Here is a 22,820-nt window from a genome sequence, read left to right as displayed (position 1 = left end):
AAAAAAATCAGACATCTGATGAAGTGGATCTTTGCCCACGAAAGCTTATGCTCCAATAAATCTGTTAGTCTTCCCCAAGGTGCCACAGGACGTCTTGTTGTTGCCCATAAAAATGAGCTCAATCTTATCAAGATATGTATCATATAATGGTTCTATAAGGACTCAAAGAATACCATCAAATACCTTGGAAAATACACATTCTTCCTTAAGTGAGGATCTATAATTTCCATTCCTGGTTTGATAAATTAATGATCGTCATTAAGCTGTTCCCTAAGAGATACCTTAAAACCCTTTATGTGGTCAAATGAAAGAGTAAAAGACGTACAACTTATTTTGCCATAGATAGAGCTATTTTTAAACAACTGGAAAAGTTCTACAGTTATGCATTATGATAGAGTGTAAATGCTGGAAAAGAGATGCCAGATCTCTCAAATAAGTGCATTTACAGATCAGAGGACTAGCTTTTTTCCTTTACCCAGTTCTCTCTTTCTCTCAAACAAAAATTTCCAGGGCTATAGAAAGGTATTATGTTTTTATTTAATATTTCACGCCATAACTGGCTGCTAGGAGTGCTTGGAAATGATACATTCAATGCCTTCTCTCACTAGATGCACACTGCACAACATTCTTGTTCAGACGCTACTAACCTGTTATTCTACTGTCTCTAAACCACAAAACCAATGATGAAAAATGTACAAATGTTATACTCCACAAAAACAATCTTAAATATGTAGTAATGTTAAGCTAAGGGCATATGTATATGCATTTTATTTAAAGGAGCAATATGGGGGCAATCTTATGACCTCCAAAATGGACTGAAAGGCACCGGGAGAACACAGGGCTCTGGAAGCTAAGGTAGTAGAACTGAAGCTGAATCAGCTCTGAGATTACCATGGTACACAGTTTCATTTCTCTCAGATGTGTAACTTGGCCTGATGTTCTAAAATGAAATGAAGCACCTAATCACTTGGTCAACGTAGGAAGCAGGCAGTATTGAGAAACAACACCTTTATCTGGGGAGCAATTGAGAAAATTGTGGGAAAATCTGTTTTCAGTCTTGTGGTAGCTGTGTTGGCCACAGGATATTACAGATTATTGGAATGAGCCAAGAGGCCGGGGGGGGGGGGGGGGGGGAGGGGAGGGGCAGTGGAGCTGGTGAGGAGGGCAGGGAACACTTTAAAAAGATGAACCTGAGAACTTAGATTTGTAACTCTGGAAGACTCAAAAAATCCTGAGAACTGAATAACAACACTGAATTTATAGCTCTTTACCGCAATCTGTAACCCGCTAACCTTCCTTTATCATATAACCGTAGAGGTGTATGCTGTCCACTTTGTATTGCATAGTCTCTGGCAACATGTAACTCCTTATCTGTTCCATCTTGTATTTAGAGGTGTATGCTGTCCACTTTGCATTGCATAGTCTCTGGCAACATGTAACTCCTTATCTGTTCCATCTTGTATTTAGCTATGATATTCTGAGCTTTCCAAGTAATGCTCTGGAGAAGTTTGAAAGCTTGCCTGTTTTAACCAACAGAATTTGGTCCAATAAAATAAATTGCCTTATCCATCTTGTGTGTCTAATACCTTGGGACCAACACAGCTACCACAATATTGCAAAATACATCTGAAGATATGAAATGTTACTGTCCAAAATGAAAATTCCACATGTAGAAAAGGAAGCCAAACTTAAGTGTCCTCTATGACCTGAGCAAATTCAAAAAGATGCCCAGATGACTCACCATCTATAACCCTCTGATCACTTAACTAAATACAACTCTAAACATGCTGAAGAGCTCTGCAGAAGGACTTCAGGAAAACTGAGGAACCATCTCTAGCACCTCAGATATTCCAGAAGGGACCACATCAAACAAGAAATCATCACATGCTCTCCTACTCTGAAAAATAAAAATAGGAAACGTATCTGGAGATCATGCAAGAAACTGAAAGCAATTATAAAAAAAACCCCTAATGATAACCATCCAACACCAAAAAAAAATAAACAGAACTAAGTACAAATCCACAACCCACAGAACATTACTTCTAAGATAAACCATTATTCCAGGACCCACCAAATGGATACTATGTGATACCACAACATCACCAATTTATCAAGGCTGCCTTTTACTACAGCTGAATTATCTACTTTTAATGGGACTGAACTTCTGCCTCATCACAGAACTTGATACCATACTAACATGTGAGACTTAGGAGAATTCTTGCACTGATTCTGCTTCAAAGAAGTCTTTCACAACAAAGACAATATTGCTCACAACTTAAAAAACTTGCTCCCTTTGCGGGACCAGCTGCCTGGGTGGCTCTAATACAGCGACAGCAGCGTGGGGTAGCAGCAGCTCCTGTCCGGGGGGTGGGGGTCTGAGTTCCTGGACCCAATGCGAGCTGGGAAGCCTGCCCGTCCTGCTCCTACTACATTTTAAATGCAGAGCTGCAGCGGGGGCAGGTCCTGGACTGAGCGCAAGCCAGGACTGAGCAGGTCTGTTGGCCAGCCAGCTAAGAAACTTAATAACGGAAGGGGGTGGGGGGAATGTGTGTAGTCTATAGGATTAACTGATAAGCTTATCCTTATCGGTTAATCAGTTAATCGACTATACTATTACATCCCTAGTGTGTATGTATATCTATCTATAAAATAAGAGCAGAAGTAGTAGCTGTCAATTTTAGGACTCATGTTAATGAGACACTTCCAGCTAACACTTCCAGCCGGCTTAATTACCCTTATTAACATGGGTCCTACAATTGACAGGTACATCTTCTGATACATTGTTTTCTGTTATTTCCACTCCAGTTCATCCAAGGAAGCGGGTTTTACCCACAAAACCTCTTGATATTACATATTTTTGTTACTCTAAGCTGCCATAGGACTACTTGTTGGTAATTCCAGAGCAATATGGTTGATTTCAATTGAGTTGATCCAGATTATGCTGCTGCAACTAAAATTGGAATTTGCCTCAACTAGCTTTGACTGTGACTAGCAGAATAAGTCATAATCAACCACAAATCTCAGTTACACTTTTGGAAGAAGAGTTGAGCATTACCCATGCAACAGAATTGCTGGCATTCTCTTTGCAGATTCACCAAGAACAGCAGATAAAATTAAAACCACAGCTTGCCATTTAGGATGAAAATGCCCCTGTGTTACAAATGGTCTAGCTTTGTAAAATATTTTACTTTCCAAAAGGTTGAAATTACCATGCACAGCCTGATTGAGAATAGAATTTTACTAGGCCAGAAGGGAATTTACAGTAGGGTAATGGCCTGCCTTCTCTTAAATCTCAGTCAATACAAATGCACAATTAAATATCAATTTTTCTATCTGGTCCAGAGTTCAATGGCTGTTAACACTAAGTGCTTTTAAGCACACATTTAATTTTTGTCAACAAAATTCCAAAGAAATAAAAACAATGCATATCATAGGGGTGAGGGTGGTTTTTTGGTCACATTACATGGCTCTTTTGGATGGGCTGACTCTTAAGCAGCTTAGTTATTCTTGTAATGCTGGTAAATGTTTACAGGATAGTAGTGAATATCTAAGAAAGACAGAAATGCCAAAGCAAATCCAAAAATTAAAAGAAATATATCAAGCCCTTTTAAGCCTCCTCATTTTTTCTTTTAATATTTCATGCAAATTGGAAATCTGCCAGCATCTGAACTGGAAAGACTTAGACCATTCCACTGAGAGTAGGGATCCTGCTTCTCCTCTTCCTCATGCTGAAATAATTCATGAATAAAAAGTCGATGGAATCAAACTAACATGAAATTGATGCAAGTGAGAGACACGGTTGATAATGTGTGTTAAACCCCAAAAAACCCCATGAGAATATTTTCTCCCTAGAAACCCCTATATACATATTTTCTTTCGTATTTTTAAAAAGACTGATGGTTAAAGGAAAAAGGATTGAGAGAGCTTTCATAAAGCTCTATTTTTGTCCTTATTTGAAGCCAAAATCTAAAGTTAATTCTTAATCTGCTTTGCCGACCCTTAACCCTCTTTCTCAAAATGAAAAACAATGACATCATTCAAGTCAACAATTTGCAAGAAACTCAAGATACCTCTTTTAATTCACAGCTATTGGTTTGAGCAATGGGGCATGGAACAGTGCCCCACGCTGTGTCTTTTGGAAAGTGGCTTTCTTTTCCCCTCTCAGTGTCAGAACAGTCATCAGCAGTAGCATCCATCTCATCTGTTTGGCACTCTTCTCCCTCAGAAACACAGCAAACTGCTTCTTTCAGCTGAAACTCTTGGATCAACAGCTGACAGGCCTCCAAGTCAGCTTCCCACACTCTTTCAAGCAGCTGGTTCCCACAACTGAAATAAAAGCCAAAGGAAAATAAAAATTATTTTCAGGGAGCATAATTCCTATCACATGTAACTTTTTCTTAACCTAACCAAAAGGGCAGGTCAATGTTCTCATAAAGAGCTCAGCACTTTTTAAAATGGTAATGAGTTATTTCAAGCTGCGAAGCAGTAGAAAGATTTATCTGCAGAAAAGTGGGATGTCAAGAAATATCTGCTGATCAGATGCTGTTACCTTCTGCAGTATGTACAGTAGGTAGATTAGACCCCATCCTGATTTTACTGAAGTCAATAGAAGTTTTGTTATTGACCTCAATGGGAACAGGTTCAGAGGCTTATTCATTCCCAACAGCAGTAAATCTGTATTGTAAAACAGTACTCACACAATCTTTTCCAAGTTGTTCTCAGAGAGAATGTTAACACTTCAACTACAATATTATTTGATGCAGTAAACATATTGGTCAAACTATACTTTTTAATATATTGGTCAAACTATACTTTTAAGAAAATAATGTATGTAACTTTTCAGATTCTTGCTAGAATGAACTTAGATCAAAATCTAAAGCATCAGCCAATCAAATTTGGGCTGTTTTTACTCTCCCTCAGCCTTTTCTTAATTTTCTTGTCAACTTTCCCCAATCTCACTTTTTCAGTGATATTATACTGTCCCTTTTTTTGTAGCTGAAGAATGAGTTGAAAGATTTAGGTTTAGAATTTCTTAATAATAATTAGTACTTCTACATCTTCTTTCAATCAGAGATCTTAAAGTGCTTTATGAATATTATCCTGAAAGCTCTCCATGTACAGCACTTCACTTGATGTCAATAAGAATTTCATACATGGAAGGTTTTGCAGTATCAGGTATTTAAACTTCTCAGTAGCCTCATGACACACAGGCATATATTATCTTCATTTTACAAATGCTGAATCTGAAACACAGAGAGGTTATTTTACTTAAGTACAGTGAGTAAGTGGCAGAGAAGGGAATAGAAGCCACATGTCTTGACTCTCATTTCAGTAATGCCTAGATTTTATCTCAATCTCTAATAACTGCAGTACTTTCTGTCAATGTCCTTTATTGTCTATCAGTTGTAATGCAATGAAAGTAAAAATTAAAAATCTATATATTTTATTCCAACTTTCTTGACTAAATCAGTTGTTAGTTTCTCCCAGATATTTGAGCTTTTTACTCTGAATACAGGAATAAATTATTTACCCGGTTAGTAAATTATGTATTGGAGTGACAAATTCTTTGAAACTTCAATATTTTGAGAATGCATGTGTGAACAATTGGGAATCAGAAACTGAGCCACTGGCTTTAATCTTACAGTTTGTATAGCTGCTTATTTAAAGTGGAATGTGACATGAGATCTTCAAATTGTTGCCTGAATCCCAATGGGTTCTGAGCAATGCTAATTAGAAGGGGGGGGGGAGGGGGAAGAAGAGGAACTCTTCAGCATATACTACATAAGAATTCTATGTTCCCTCCAGCCAACACTCCATTATCAAGTAAAATAAGCAAATCCTACTACTACCTGCAAGAAGGATGTAAAAATCTCATTAAACATATCATTTAAAGGGGTTAACATTTTAAACTGGCCACTGTGTCATCATGGGCCTGGTTGGTCTAGAGTGCTCCTGCCTGGGGCGCAAAGGGCTCTGCTGGGCTGGAGCAGCTTCCCACTCATGGCACAGGTGGGGGTCTGCTCTAGCTGGGCTGGGAGTTGGTTAACTGGTCACCCCTGTAAGCACACCAGTAAGGCAATGCTTACTGGGTAACCAGTTAACCCTTAACATCCCTATTCTAGACCAGAGATGGTGCTTGACAGTCACAGCATAATGGTTACATAAAAACTGTAGATGTATATCTGCCAGTTTTCTTGCTTCTTATAAAATATTTGTCAGCACCAATGGATAGTATTTTGTCAGATGCATTTTAGACAACTCAAGACTGGACTTAAAAACTTCCAATAGGTAGCTTACTTTGATCAATCAACTTAATAGCAGGCTCCATCAATACAACCAGGATAGAAATAGGAAGTTATGCCATTATTACTGCCAGAAAAACAAACGGTGCCTGAGCTATTACAAAGTACTCTAGTCAACGTGAGTTGATTATGATTAAGAATTATACAGATTCCAACATTCCATAAATACTCTACATGTCTAATACCTTGCATGTATTTTAAGGATATATTTGTTTTGCCCATATATTAGTAAAACTCTGGTACTTCCTGATGTATCCTGAATTTGGTTATCAAATATGTATGTTAATAGACTCTATGTTGCTGAACTTTTCAACTGAAAGCAATAAATGTACAGATGCTTTTAATTTTCTGAATCTATTTAATTCTTGGGGCTATGCTTTCATAGTTTATTTTTTAAATTATTGCAAGTTTAGAGGCATTTAAAATTACTGAAAGTTTGGAGGCATTTTAAACAAATATTTTGATAACTGCAAACAGTCAACATAAAACCACATGTAAAAAAAAGTATATGTGGTCTAATTTTTTGAATATCATATCATTTTAGTTACTTAAATTCAATTGACTTACAATATTTGGCTTATTCATATTAAATCCACTTTGTAAATGCTTAAGTTTATGGATGTTTTTCATCCCAGTGAAATGGAGGAGTCCCCTTCTTAAAATTAAGCACACTGTAAATCTATAGGGTTGGACCTATATTGTGGACAGGTTAAGATTAGGTCACACTTTATATTGAAGTTACATTTAGAATAACATTATGCAATATTAGGAATTGATTAATAGATGTTACACACACACATATACACGTATGTATGTTACATAACAGTATGTGTTAAGCACATCAAATAGAGGTACAGGTATTACAAGAAAACTATTGATTTGTTGGAGTTCATAATCTATAAGAACTGATTAAAATATATACTAATCAATTACTGATCACTTACAAGCTACTTATGTGTACTCTTAGTATGACCCAAGATTGTGTGTGTATGTATGATTTTATATATATATATATATATATAAGCGGGAGAAGTTGCCCACTGAGGATTCTTTCCATCTTCTGTAAAGTTTACGGTCTATTTATTTCTTTCATCAGTCTTTGTGTAAGATTCCCAGTGATGTCAACAAGAGTTCTGTATATGTTGCATCAGTAGATTATTGCTTTAAAACTACGTAGAATGCTAGCTGGAAGTCCAGAAAAATAAGTTTCCTACTAAGAGTGCTGCAGACATACAAAAGTTATATTCAGCTCTTGCACACTTTAGCTTGAATGAAAACATATGCCTATGTAAGAATAGCCAAAATATTTTTTATAAAAAGTAACAGGAGCTAGACAAGGAGGCAGCATTTCTTCTAAATCTCATTGCAGCTTTATCTCAGGGATGTCTTCTGATGTGAGTGAAGAAAAATGACTTCTTATTCACAGTTGCCAGAACACTGTGTAGAAGATACTGTTCTTTTGACTACCGAGAGAATGAACCTCTGTAAGGAGTCATATCATGAAAGCTGAGAAAGTGAGACTGCATAATAAAGCTCAAATTCAACAAATATATATTTAAAAATTTTTTGTAGTGGTGGGAACATCAATTACACAGAAGAAAATAAATATCTAACTTAGAGAACTGATTCCTAACAGGGGATAGGGTTGCCAACCCTCCCCCAGTAAACTGTGTAGCAGACTGGCCAACAGGCCAGCTCAGTCCTAAGGATGTTAAGGACTAGTCGACTATCTGATAAGCAAAGCAAAGTTGACTCATCGCTTCCCCTGCCCCCTTGACGACTATCAGATAAAGACAGCAAAGGGGGCGGGGGAAAAAGAGGGTATTTCAAAGAGTCCTGGGTACAGGTTATATGCAGCGCTGCTCCTCTGAAGCGCCGCGGCAGCATTTCAAAGCTGATCCCGGGTTCTGTGCAGCGCTGCTGCTTTGAAATGCTGCACGGAGGTGGGATCATCCTGGGCTCCGTGCGGCATTTCCACGGAACCCGGGATCAAATCCCAGGCTCCATGTGGCATTTCAAAGAGGCAGCACTGCATGGAGCCCAGGGTCAGCTGGGAAATCTCAGTCCCCCCGCTGACCCCAAGCTCCATGCAGGCACTTCCATTTTGAAATGCACAAGATCTTGTACTTTTCAAAAGAGGAATTCAGAAGTGCCTATCGACTAGCTGAGTAGTCGATGGAAATTCCATCAACTACTCAACTAATAAATTAATCAAAATTGAACATCCTTATTCAGTCCCGGCTTGTGCTGGGTCCAGGACCTACCTGCTCTGCATTTAAAGTGTATCAGGTGCCAGGCAGGTGGGCAGTCGGGCTCAGTTCGGACTTGCCCCGGGTCTGGGAGCTTAGACACCCCTTGCCCCCCCACTCAGACAGGAGCTGCTGCCACCCAGTCTGCAAAGGGAGCTGGTTTTAAACTGGCACCCCACACTGTTGCCTCTGATATAGAGGCAGCAGCACAGATTGGGGGGAGGGGGGAGTCCTCAGGAGTGGGGCCAGAGGGCACTGGCAGCTGGCCCCACACCCAGAACTATAGAATAGTCGAGTAACCAATAAGAATTCATGAGGTTAATCGACTATTCAGAGAATACTAGGACTGGAAGGGACCCAGTACTGTCTAGACCATCCCTGATACACATTTATCTAACCTATTCTTAAATATCTCCAGGGATGGAGATTCCACAACCACCCTAGGCAATTTATTCTCATGTTTAACCACCCTGGCAGTTAGGAACTTTTTCCTAATGTCCAACCTAAACTTCCCTTGCTGCAGTTTAAGCCCCATTGCTTCTTGTTCTATCCTCAGAGGCCAGGAAGAACAAGTTTTCTCCCTCCTCCTTGTGACACCCTTTTAGATACCTGAAAACCGCTAACATGTCCCCTCTCAATCTTCTCTTTTCCAAACTAAACAAGCCCAATTCTTTCAGTCTTCCTTCATAGGTCATGTTCTCTAGACCTTTAATTATTTGTGTTGCTCTTCTCTGAACCTTCTCCAATTTCTCCACATCTTTCTTGAAATGTGGTGCCCAGAACTGGACACAATACTCCAACTGAGGCCTAACCAGCGCAGAGTAGAGCGGAAGAATGACTTCTCATGTCTTGCTCACAACACACCTGTTAATGCATCCTAGAATCATATTGGCTTTTCAATTAACCGATATTTAACATCTCTAGTCCTGAGGTATCTTAAAGGCTAACAAATTTATGGCATGTGAGTAAACCTCCATGAATACATCCAAACAAAACTGGCAACTCTAACAGGATCAGAACTAAAGTTTTGATTAAGGAGAGCACATGTGCAAGACCAAGGAAGCCAACAGCCTCTGCTGGGGCAGGGGCAGGGGCGGGGGGAGAGTCAGCTCTGAGCTTCTGGAAGGGGTGGAGCTGGGAGCAGCCAGCCCTGAGCGCTGTCAGGAGTGTGCCACACCAGCCCTCAATGAACCTGGTGTGACCCCCCCCATCCCTTAGTGCTGTCCAGAGTGATGGCATGGCACTCCAGTGATGATCAAAAGGACCCTGGGCTCAACCACCACTGCTGCAGTAGCTCCTTTGAATCGCTAAGCCCTGGAGGAACTGCCCATTCTGTCCCCCCATGCACACCCATCAGCAGGCCTGTGTGAGTCCAACTGGCATTAAAGACATGGAAGCATGCACTTAACTTCAAGCACATGGCCAAGCGTGTTCCTGAATCAGGGCTTAAATACAAATGTTAAGAAAAAACATGTTTACTACTGATTCATTGTACACACCATGTATGCCTCTCAAAATGTACGAAAGAGAGTGGGCACTAACTTGCCATTCTCCACAAGCCCTGTTCAGGGTGCCTTATTTACCCTTCTGCTAAAAAAAAACTCGAATTGACACTCAGGAGTTTCCCCGAAGTAAAAAATGCCTAAGGAGCGATGAAATGGGTCTGGCAGACAAACATGGAATGTTATTATAAAAAATATGGAACTACATTTAACATCAGCTATCTAGTAAAAAGAGCAGAGGACTGGAATTCAGGTGCTTGGATCCTATTTCTCGTTAAACCACTGACCTATTACTGCGTGAGCTAAGGAAAGTCACTTCATTTCCCTACACCTCTATTCTCCCCCCCCACCCCCCACACACACTCTGTCTATTTCATCTATTTAGATTCTGTTCTTCGGGACAGAGACCTTTTTCTTTTTGTATGTCCATACAGTGCCTAGCTGTCGCCTAAAGGTATCCATCCTAAGGGAGACCAGGGAGACAGCCAGGAAGAACAAGCAAAAGAAAATCAAGTACAGTAACACTTAACCTGCACACAAAAAATCCCATGAAGAACATATTTTAAGAAACCCAGCCTTTTAATGTAGTTTACCACATTACTATTAAGGTTATGTATTAATAACCATGCTTACATTTGAACATTGCTTAATCCTTTAGAAGTTTACTCACATCTGTTCTCTCAAATATTTCTATCCAGATTTCCAGCCTGATTTAATTTGATTCTATAACATTCACTCTGCCCCTTTAGCCTCCTCCCTTGCATTTTTGATGCCTACAACTACACTTTCCACTGCTCATACAAACACACACTTTCTTGTTCCATCATGTGACCAGATCACATGAGGCTTAGGCAGACAAAGTCCTTACAACCCTATTTTCCCTGTCAGGTCTGGGTTTAAGAGTAATCTGGTAGAGGAAAATGATACAGCTGGGGCTCATCAAAACACAGGACTTGGCTGCCACACAAGAAAGGAGGAAGAGGAAAGGAATAGACTGTGGGGAATGGAAAAATTGGGACTCAGTTCCAACAGGGTTGATTTTTTTTTTCATATTGGCCTGAGAGTTTCTCTCACTTCCAGTGAGAGAAGCTGGTTATACACAGCAGTCAGAGTCTCAATTTCACATTTCAATGACTTGTAAAACAATGATGTATATTTCATCTCTACAGCCACTGAGAAAGTTGGAAATGTTGTAAGTTTATTACATAATGTACTCTATACTGATGTTCCCAGGGCACCAAAACTTTGTTTCTGCTGCTCCGTCATTTACAAATTTAACAGCTTTGCTTGTTCACAAGCACTATTAACTCTCTTGTCCATCCAAACACTAGCCTTTACCCAACAAGGCTCAAGGAATCCTGTTTCTTTTCTTCCACAATGTGTCTTTTTAAAAAACATTTCCTCTCCTTTAGAGGCCTCCTCTAAACCCTTCTAATCAATTATTTCCAGGGGCAGCCCGTGCCTATAGGCAAACTAGGCAGCTGCCTAGGGCACCAAGTTACATGGGGTGCCAAATTCCAAACCCTGCCCCTTCCATTTCCCCTTTCCTTTCCAGTGCCTTACCTGGAGCACAACTTCCCTGTGGCCAGGAGGGGGGTAAGTCCTGGGAGAGGCAGAGCGCGGGAGGGAGGAGGGGTGCCCCTGTGCCACAGGGGGTCGGCCCCAGGGGAGGAGGAACGCAGGGGGGAGGTGTTGGAGGAATGCGGGGGTTTCTCCTGCCCCGCGGGAGCGAGAGGGTCGGCCCCGGGGGAAGAGAAACGTGGGGGAGGGGGAGTTCCCCTGACCCGCAAGGGGGGGGGGGTCACTCTGGGAGAGGTGCATGCCGGCTTCTCTCTGGGGGAGTAGGATCTTGGGAGGAGGCGGATGCAGGGGAATCTCTCCCCCGGCTGGCACCCTGTTCCCTCTCCCCAGCCCCCAAACTTCATCTCCAGGCCCCTGGCCCCTAGCCACCAGCCCCAGAATTCCATCCCCGGCTCCCAGCCCCAGAACTCCATCCCCAACCCTGGCCCCCAACCCTCAACCCCTGGCCCCCAGCCACAGAACTCCAGCCCCAGCCCCTCGGTCACCAGCCACAGAACTCCAACTCCATCCCCAACCCTCTGGCCCCCAGCCCTCAACCCACTCGGCCCCCAGCCCCCCTCTCACCAGCACAGAACCAAAACCTTCAGTCGATATCTGCCCTTGGGGTTGGGGGGGAAGGCGCCGATTGCATGGTTCACCTAGGGCGCCAGTTGCTGGCAGCTAGTCTAGGGCCGCCCCGATTATTTCATTTTCCTTTACTCTCCCCTCCCACCTTTTCTCAACATAGCCCTGCTGCTCCTAGGTCAGGGGTGGGCAAGAGGCTGCCAGCAGGCTGGATCTGGCCTGCCAAGCCACTGGATCCAGCCCACGGTTGTCTCACCAGAACCCTTACACAGAGAGCAGCTCATGCATTAAACAGCAGGCTGCTCTCTGCTCTGGATTGCTCAGAAGGGAGATGGGAGACTTTGCATACTGTTCCTGGCCCCCAGCAAAATCTCTCAGCTCCCATTGGCCAATTTACAGCCAATAGGAGCTGAGAAATTTTGCTGAAGTCAGGGGATACCACATGAATCCTCCTCCCTTCCTCTCCCTCTTATGCCCAGAAAAAGCTTCACATGGAGCAGCCAGCCAACTAGGCTTCCTGCAAAGCTGCTGGCTGGGCACCACCTAGGTAAACACATCCCAGCCAAAGCCTGCCTCTGGAAGCTCCCCCCACTACCTGCTCCAGGCCACAACCCAAACCCTCTTTACCCCCTTCTTCCAGGTCACAAATCCCTCCCAGGCCTTGAACCCCCTCCTCTACTCCTTCCCCAGGCTAGAATTCTCTCCTGCACCCCAAGTCCCTGCCCCAGATCACAACCCCCTCCTTCACTCAAACTCTTTCTCAGACCCCACAGCCCCTCCTGTACCCCAGTTCCCTGCCCCAAACTCCTTTCTGCACCCAATCTTCATACCAGACCCCCACACCTCTTTCATAGAAGTTGGCCCTTGACCACTTGCCAAAATCTTGGAAGTGGCCCCCCATTAAAAATTATTGCCCACCCCTGTTCCAGGTGGAAGAATAGCCTTGAGGATTCCACTCCTGCCCCAAGTGATGGCTAGAAACTGAAAAAAGGAGAGCTTCAGGCAGAGGCAGCGTACAGTTGCCTAGATGCAGCTCCATTTAGAAGCAGCACGGACATTTTGCTGCTTGTAGGGAGCTGCCTGAGGTGAACACCATCCAGATCCAGCATTCTGATCCTGTGGTGTATGCACACAGAGCCTGGAGCCCCCATCCTGTGCCCCAAACCCTCAGATCTGGCTCCCCCCCTGAAGCCCACACACCCAGCTGGAGCCCACTCCTTGCCATTATTCCAGTTAACTCTTAAGTTTACTAGAATATTTGACTAACAAGCACCCCTCATTCCCGCAACCTACCTGATAACAAAGCTTTTACTATGACATTGCTAATGTACCATTCTCAGAACCATCTTTTTCACTGGTACCTTCCCATACCTTGATTCTACCCATCTTGCTCTAGTGTACGCCCTATGTATTTGTACAACCTTGTATGGACATGCATATTTCATGGACCTTACCTCTCTCTACTCCCTCCCTGCTCCTTCCACCATTTAAGAAATGACCACCCTTGGTAAAGATTTTTTTTCTATACCTTTGGCTGCTAGAAACAGCCTCCAAATTCATCTATCTCAGACAAAAACATTTTCCCAATTTCCCCTCCATCTCCCCCCCCCCCAATTATTCATTATTTAATACTACAATTTTATTATTTGGAATAACTCTGTAAAGCTTGTGATATCTGTATGAAAGATGGTATACAAAATATACATGTATCATATTGTATAAATTACTTTGCTGATTAGATCTAAATTACATGATTTTCATATATCCTAAAAAGTATTTTATTTGTAAGCAAGTGTCATTAGATTATTTTACCATCTTGCAAAAGATTCTGATATCAATACCTGTAAAGAACTACATATATAAAACATTGTTCAATGAGATACAGCGAAGGAGGAAGCTTTTTCAATCCATATAAAGAAATTCCTTTTAATATACTAAGGCAGTGGTAGGGAACCTAAGGCTTGCCTAGATCAGGCCCCCTAGATTGGGCCACTCACCCCTGATTTTTCTGTGGGTCAGTGGCCCTTGTCCCAAAAGAGTTCCCCACACCTGTACTAAGGGCTTAGCTACACAAGGATAATAAGGAATTGTGTGAATTTAAAGTGACTTTGTTAAACTGCATTACGCCCTTAGTGGATATTTTCAAAGTGAATTAAGTTAAACCAAATTAAACCCACTTTAATTGGGACTATGAGGATCCTACAGAGATTTAATACACTTTAATTGATCCAATTTAACAATTCATCTGTATTAACTTTCCTAAGAGTTTCCATGTAGACAAGCCCTGAAAGTGACTCTGAATACAAGAATTTACATAGGTCTATTACTGTAAATTTATTTCACAACTGCTATACAATTAAGGACAAAATTTTCAAACATGCCTAAATTACCAAAACAAAATAGAACACAAGAGATTTGGGAGTGGGAAACAAAATGCAGTCCACCATTTTGTTTGTATTACCATCTGAAATGCACACTCTTGAAAATTGTTCAGTGAAGGCCAGAACCTTATTGTTCAAAAAAGCCCAGAGTCAAGGCAAAAATAGTTTACTGGAGAAAATGTATTGCTGGAATGTAAACCAGGAATAACTTCATTGATAAGTGGTTCCTATTTTGTTTCAGAATTCTACCCTTTTTTCTTAACTCCTTTTTGCTTCTCTGGATATTGACTTCTGGACCATTTTCATGAAGGGAAATGTTATGAACACGTTGACTTAAATGATTAAACTTAAATTATGCTCCCTCATGTAGGTCCATCCTAACACACATCTCCACCAATTAAATTGCAAACATTTTAAAAAATGAATGCTTATTGTCACACAATGAAATCCATATTTTAAAAACGTCTGTATTTTTAAATGCATTTCAAGTTCATTTTCTCAACCTTTACAATGAATAATAGCATAAGTTGTTTTACTTGTGTATAGAATTTGTTTAGAATTTTTTGGTCAAAACATTTATAACTTTGTGTAGCAGTGAAACAATATTAAAAGATGTAGTTCCTATTATGCTATCAATATACTGACTGCACACTGAAATATAAATGGCTGGCAATATTTTCTGTGAAATGTTAAAAAGATTAAACCTATCAACAACAGTCATTATCCACTCCTCATGTCTAGGAAAAAACATCACCTGCTGTATCCACAGTATACAAGAGCTAAATTGAAATCTAAAAAGAACCTGATAATATTATTTCCTTCTTTTCCTTACCCATAAAAGAATAACAAACTGACATTCTGAGGCCATAACTGACTTCTTGGAGTTTATGTGAAAGTAAAGATTATGTAACTACTCTTTCTGTTCGGTGGCACTGTTAAAGAAAATAAAGGGAAAGTGCAATTGGTTTGCTGAAAACTAATAATGGTTTTATTATGGATATTAAAAAACAAGACAGTGTAAAACTAAGCAATAACAATTAGAAAACACATTTGTACAGGAGTCAGAGAGGGAAATTAATTTCTATTTTCTTTTCATCTGCCACCTATTCATTTTATCTGGCACAAAACTTTAATCATGGCCTGTCATTTTTCTATCAATATTCAATGTCACTATGTTATAGTTAAATTATGTCTGCTAAAAAACACAAAATGATAGACTTCTGCAGTTTGCTGTTTTCACTTTGATTCAATGCAAGGTGAATGTTGTGATTGAACTGACATGGCAGATGCAGGAAATTAATTTACAAAGAAATAAGTAGCAAGCATTTACTACTCAATTTAGTGCTTCTACTTACCGTAAAATGTTTTTACCATATTAACTATAAGGTATGGAATTTATTGTCTCTATTGAAGACCATTTTTCTCTTTTTGAAGAAATGGAGAAATCTAGTTTCTCCATTAAAACATCTACTGTAAATAGCCTACCTAAGGATAAAAACTTAGCTTTAGTAATTGGGCGGAAAGCTACCAGCACTCTATGCAATTTCTCAACACTATTTTGTCATTCATCTCATCTCTAATCTGTTAAAAATACCTTCAATTTGCTACAGGCACACGTTAAGTCCATCTGCATGTTGCCAGCCAGGAGGAGCTGTTGGCACGGGGCATTTCCTGGGAGCAGAGCCCTGCACATCAGCGGATACTTATCTGCAATTAGATATTTGTATCCACACAGGGCTCTATCGTCCACTCTTGGAAGGGGCCAACAAGCCCCTGTGGCATGGGAGACAAGAGGCATATGGCTCTGCACACTGCCTCTCTCTGCTGGCACCACCTCTGTCCATTCCCATTGACTATAATTTCCTGTTCCCGTCAATAGCATCTGCCAGGGGTGGTGTTTACAGGCAGGAACAGTGATCTGAGACTGCTGCTCCCCCCACCAGGAACAGTGGGCCTCATTGGTCAGTCTTAGGAGTGGGCTAGTGGCATAGGGCCGGGCAGCAGGCAGGGAGCCTGCCGAGTACCAGTTGCAATTGACTGGTTCCCCAGGTTCAACAAGTTGAATGTGATTGGCCAATTGGTGACCACTGCTATTCTGACCTGTTCTTTACAGCTACATCCCCCCTTGTACACAGGCTAATCACACAGTAGCATGTATTTATTGTCCAGTGATGCCTGGAATTGTCAGTATTTTATGTCAGGTGGTGTACAAACACATAGGGTGTGTCTAGACTACAGAGTTTTGTCGACAAAAGTGGACTTTTGTCGACAAAACTATACCAGCAGTTTTGTCGACGCTGGTAAACCTCATTTTATGAGGCATAACGCCTTTTGTCGAGAGAGTTCTGTCGACAGAAGGTGTTATTGCATCTAGGGTTGTGTCTAGACTACAGGATTTTGTCGACAGAACTGAATGTAGTCTAGACGCTCTTTGTCGACAGAAGCTTTGTCGACAGTATCTGTCGACAAAAGCCTGTAGTCTAGACGTACCCATAGTTATAGGAGTGGGATGGATATAGCTTTACTGGCATTGATGGAGGATCTCCTGCAGTCAACAGATTGTGGGCAAACATGCATATTCTTCCCTCCTAGTCCTCTCTTCAGCATCACTGTCTACTGAGAAACTTCTGTTCTGCCTGAGAAAGATGGCAGAGGCTCAGAGGAATGCACTAAAATAGCTTAAGTCTTTCCTGGCGTTATGCACCCAAAGAGTCATCATAGGAAACTGCAACTACAACACTGCTCACTTGTAAAGTTCCTTAAGGATCAATTCTCTCTCTTCTTTTATAATACCAACATGAAGACACTAGATGAACTGGCAAAACAGCATAGATTCAAGAGCCAGCAATATGGCTTCAGCTGTGACAACACAGCTTCATCAACCCTCCACTGTACATGGCCATTCCATTTCAACCAAAGTGGGTCCAGAGCTTGGACAAAACTGATTCTTAAATGAAAAACGAGCTGGCTAATGCTGAACCTGACCAAGACAGTGGTGATGATGATGAGCAGAGGAAAACACTGTGAAGAGTTTGTAGGCACAGTGGAGTCTCCTTTGATTGAAGTCCCCAGGGCCTCATGAAATGCATCCTAGAATATTCAGGAAGCTGATAGAGGAGGTATCTGAGCCTTTAGGTATCATCTTTGGAAAATCATGGAAGTCGGGAGAGATTCCAGAAGACTCAAAATGGGCAAATATAGAGCTCATCTATAAAAAGACAAATAAGGACTATGCAGGAAACTGCAGACTAGTGAGATTAATTTCTGTTCCAGGAAAAATAATGGAGCAAATAATTAAGGAATCCATTTCCAAACATCTGGAAGATAAGGTGATAAGTAACAGCATGGATTTGTAAACAACTCATGACAAGTGCTTTGGAAGATAGGGTCATAATACAAAATGATCTGGAGAAATGGTCTGAGTTAAATAGGATGAAGTTCAATAAGAACAAATGCAAAGTATTCCTCTTTTGAACAAATAAGAACAAATGCAAAATACTCCACTTTCGAACAAGCAGTTTCACACATACAAAATGGGAAGTGACTGTTAGGAGCAGTACTGCAGAAAGGGATCTAGAGGGGATAGCAGACTCAAGTTAAATATGAGTCAACAGTGTACACTACTGCAAAAAAAAGCAAAATCATTCAGGGACACACTAACAGGAGTTTTGTAAGCAAGACATGAGAAGTAATTCTTCCGCTCTACTATGCACTAATTAGGCCTCAAATAGAGTATTGTATCCAATTCTGGGTACCACACTTCAGGAAAGATGTGGAGAAATTGGAGAAGGTCCACAGAAGAACAAGAAAAATGACTGAGGATCTAGAAAACATAACCTGGGAAGGAAAACTGAAAGAACTGAGTTTGTTTAGTTTGAAAAAGAAAAGACTGAGAGGGGACATAACAGCTTCCAGTACCTAAACGGGTGTTACAAGGAGGAGGGAGAAAAATTATTCTCTTCAACCTGTGATGATAGGATAAGAAGAAATGGACTCAAAACTGTAGCAAAGATGATTTAGGTTGGACATTAGGAAAAACTTCCTAACTGTCAGGGGTTAAGCATTGGAATAAATTGCCTAGGGAGGTTGTGGAATCTCCATCATTGGAGATAAACCTCCCTTGCCAGTAATTTTTTTAGCAGGCTGGCCAGCAGCCCTGCTCACTCCTGACTCACATTGGGTCTGGAACCTATCCCTGCTGTGGCTCTGCATTTAAAGTATATTAGGAGCAAGGGGGGCAGGCAGCCAGATTGAGTTCCAGCTCGCTGATACAGAGGCAGTAGTGTGGAGTGGTAGGGGGGCTCCTTGAGAGTGGAGCCAGAGTGCACTGGCTGCCAGCCCCACACCCGGCAACTATAGAATAGACGAGTAACTGATAAGAATTCATGAGGTTAATCAACTATTCAACTAATCAATATTTAACATCCCTACATTTAACTGAAATACACATACCAGATTTTTATTTATTTTTCTTTTAAAAATTAGGGTTTTTTTGTACCTATGCCCTAAGAATAGGTAAGTAATGAAGGTGGGACTGGAGTTTCTGTCAAGTAAGCCTGATCTTATATGCATCTATAAGATAACAAAAGGAAAACATGTAAAGAGGCAAGCAAAGAAAAACAAATCCAACAACGAAAATGGAGATGAAAGGATAAAGTGGATACATAAGGCAAGTAGAAACATGAGGAGGAGAGAGAGAAAAATAATCAAATAGAAAAAGACCAGAAGGAGAAATAGGATGACCTATCTCCAAAAGAACTAAACTGAGGCTGAAATCAAATAGCTCGATTAAAGATAGGAAATGGGAAGTGAGGGGAGAAGTTTACAAACAGAAAAAAGTAGACGTGCTCATTTTTACAATGAATAGTTTTCAAAGTTGGTTAAAAAAGCAGATGATACCTCCTCAATAGGACAAGGAAATATAACAAAAATTGTTCAAGAATATTCTTTTGACTAAAACCTACCAATTCACATTGTCACTATTCACAGCTCCTTTTTTCTTAAATTTTTAGATGGGCAAGCTTTTATTCATAAAGTATACGAAATCAAAAGTGTCAAGAACATTAGCAAGGAATAAACATTCCAAAGAATGCTCACACAGAAAGCACTTTATCGGCCATTTGGAATCATTCATACAATAGGTTAGTTGAACAGTTATAAAGTTTGTAAAAAAAATTATAAATAGGGAAAGGGAAAACAACTCTGGAAATACATTCTAGATTGTGAAGATTTTTTCCTCAGAAAGAAATCTGTATGAAAATAAGATTTTTTATTTCATATGCTCTTACAGCTGATTACTTACTTGAAATGATAGATAGTGAAATGATAGGTAGATACTTAACTTAACTCATGATATCATAACCTTTTCCACAGCAAACAATTGCAAAGTCTCAAAGAGAGGATTATGTTTCAGGTTAGGAAAGAACATCATGAGAAGATAAGTTAAGGAAAAAAAAAACTATTTTCATGACACCATCTCACTCAAGATGAAGAATAAAGCAATGGAAAAAGAAAATATGTAATAATACCAAAAAAAAAAAAAGAATTGATTCTCCATATAATAGCTTTCAATCTTCTCAATGTGGCTTTAGTAGTACTTCAAGGCTTTTTAGATCACTACTGTAGAAGACAATTGGGTTTGTTCTTTTTTGGAGTTATCAGCTGAAGATAACTATCTATATGATGCTTTAAAATCATAATTTTAAAATCTAACAGTGAAATATTTCTGCATCAAAATGCTTTCAGATGCAACTAAAAGGTGTCATTTTCTATTAATGTTGTAAACCTATTTTGTAATTTAGATATGATATTTAATTTCTGTGACAGCAGTTGCCCCCAGTGTAGTAGATTTTCAATATAAAAGACAGCTATACAGGCATAACCCTGAAAACCTTAGTCACTGACACTAGCAGTCCCACTGACATCAGTGGCTCTCTTCAGGTGGGGAGGAACTATTCAGACAAGTAATAGTTTGTAGCTTTGGGCCTCTGGTATGTGTTTTTAAAAAATATTTATATGCATTCCACACTAAAAATAGCAGTGTAGATATGAAAAGCACACAAAGCATAACTAAGGTCTTACTTGAATTGCAGGAGGATTGTCAAATAATTGCAGCTGAGTTGTAGACAAGGTATGGAAAATCACAGAGAAGTAATAAGGGGCCTTAATTAATTGTAGTAATTTTGAAAAGCCAGAGAAGACGTATTTGCTTAAGAAAAAATTGCTGAAACAACATAAACACAACTATTTTGTTATGCCTTCTAATTTTTTTTTATAGCCAGATATTTTGCTGCAACTATATTACAGTTGTTTATGCACAGGGCTGACAGCCTGAGTCCCAGTCGCTGTCAGCTTGAATAAATGGGATTCTACTGTACTAATAGGGGGAAAGGTTTGGGATGCAAACCTCAAAATGTATCAAAATTATGGACTCTGGAAAGTGAGCAAATTAAAATGAAAATTGTGGTGAAGTCTAACATTGCAGGATCCGCAATATCGTAAATTAAGTAGGGCCATAGGCATAATGTATTTCCTACTTACAATGTGCATAAAAAAGGGCTCTGTACATGCACCAGCACACCCAAGTCTTTCAGTTTCTTTCTGAGCTCTAAGATCAGCAATACCATAAAACAGCAGTGTTACTGGCTTGCTAATGAGACTGCTCAGCTTGCCACTTTCAGAATTCTCAAATCCAGCTCTGCTACATGATGCCCATCTGCATTTCAGTAGATTTTATCAAGGCCATATTCTGTGGCATATAAAATGACAGAACATGTACATAGGCAGTGTAATGATTTCAATGATGTTTTGAGATTTTTTTTTTAAAATTCTCAGTATGATGGAAAGCAATGCAGCTCTAATTTATCATAACTAGACCCCCAAGCAACAGGACATTTACAAAACACAGAGGGATTGTCTCAATGAAGATGAGAACATCTGATAATTAAAAAATTCTGTAGTCTAGGAAATCAGCTTGCTTTCCAAATACGTATCCTCTACCCACAGCCCCTCTCACATTTTTTCTGATATGCTCTAGGTAACTATATGTTTCCTATTACCAGAATAAATGAGCATCTTCTATTCCATGCAATATTTCTCCCTGTAGCAGACAGATCCCACCGCTCTTTGTAACAAAAGGAGTGAGTTTATAATCTAAATCTTTACTTTGTCCAGTTGTGATCCTTAAATGTTTTACATCACATAGGGGACACTGGTAAGATAAAAATCATATTCAATAACAAAGGAACATGTACTGTTCCCTCCTCATCTATGCACAGAGATGAAAGGTATTCGGAGTATTGGTCCAACAGTTCTGAGCAAACACATAAGGCATGAAGTTGGAAGAGGAGCCAGAGTAAAATCATTCCCTTCCTCCCTCAGGCTCCATGTGCTATTTGGGTAAGGCTGGGCAGGATGGGTGAGGAGCCTGGGGAAAGTCACTACATGGCATCATCCCATGAAAGACTTACAGATTCAATCACCTCTAGGGTTAGAAGGGACTGCACTAGGGATGTAAGCCACTAGTCGACTACCAGATAAGCAAAAGCTTACTGAGTAGTCTAGTAGGAATTCGACTAGTCGCTGCCCCCCCCCTTGCTTCTACCAGAGAAAAGTTGGTGCTAGCTTAAAAGTTGGTTCCCCCTAGCACCGTCTCCACAGGGGACAAAGGAGGCAGAGGGCAGTGGGGAAACGGCATGAGTGTGGATTGAAACAGTCCGGCTCACACTGGTCCAACTGCTGCTCCTCTTCCTTTAAAATGTACAAGAGCCGAAGGCAGCTCCTGTGCATTTCAAAGGGAGAGAAGCAGCAGGAACCCGCTGTGTGTGTGTCTCTGAAATGTACAGGAGCCGCAGGCGGCTCTTGTACGTTTGAAAGGGAAAGGCGCAGCAGGATAGCGAGTGCCTCCCTTATCAACTAATCAAGTAGTTGATGGAAATTCCACCAACTATTCGATTAGCTGATTAATCAAAATTTAACATCCCTATTGTCTGAGGGAGAGATCTGTCTTAATGTATCTCCTGTCTGAGGAGACTCTTGTGAGAAGGATCAATTGACAGGCACAGGGAGGGAAGGTGAACATCTTAAAGACCAACTAAGCACTTGGAGATGATTCACCTGATTGTGTACATGCTCTGTTAGACTGTTGCTCCTTTATTAAATATGAGTACAAGTTATCCTAAAACACACACACTTCATGCTCCATTAAGCAAGCAGCTACACAAATGAGCACAGCATTGCTCC

General features: G+C 40.6%; 1 protein-coding gene and 1 long non-coding RNA gene across 8 annotated transcripts in view; one reads left to right on the top strand and one right to left on the bottom strand.

The window, feature by feature from the left end:
• Nucleotides 1-22,820, bottom strand: part of DISC1 (DISC1 scaffold protein) — a 275,931-nt gene that overhangs the window by 38,425 nt on the left and 214,686 nt on the right. For 5 of the 7 annotated variants that reach the window (XM_075924740.1, XM_075924743.1, XM_075924741.1 and 2 more), the window contains one exon: nucleotides 4,071-4,326. In XM_075924740.1, the coding sequence (XP_075780855.1) occupies nucleotides 4,071-4,326 (256 nt within the window). Of the gene's footprint in view, nucleotides 1-4,070; nucleotides 4,327-5,153; nucleotides 5,244-15,411; nucleotides 15,512-22,820 lie in introns of those variants that run through there. The other 2 variants (XR_012902799.1, XR_012902798.1) reach the window with 2 other exon arrangements.
• The window catches only part of LOC142827967 (uncharacterized), a 191,437-nt gene that overhangs the window by 148,343 nt on the left and 20,274 nt on the right, over nucleotides 1-22,820 (top strand). The gene's annotated exons all lie outside the window — the stretch shown is intronic.

This window comes from Pelodiscus sinensis, chromosome 3 (genome assembly GCF_049634645.1).
Source record: "Pelodiscus sinensis isolate JC-2024 chromosome 3, ASM4963464v1, whole genome shotgun sequence".
Lineage (NCBI taxonomy): Eukaryota > Metazoa > Chordata > Testudines > Trionychidae > Pelodiscus > Pelodiscus sinensis.
This window is presented reverse-complemented; position numbering and strand designations above follow the sequence as displayed.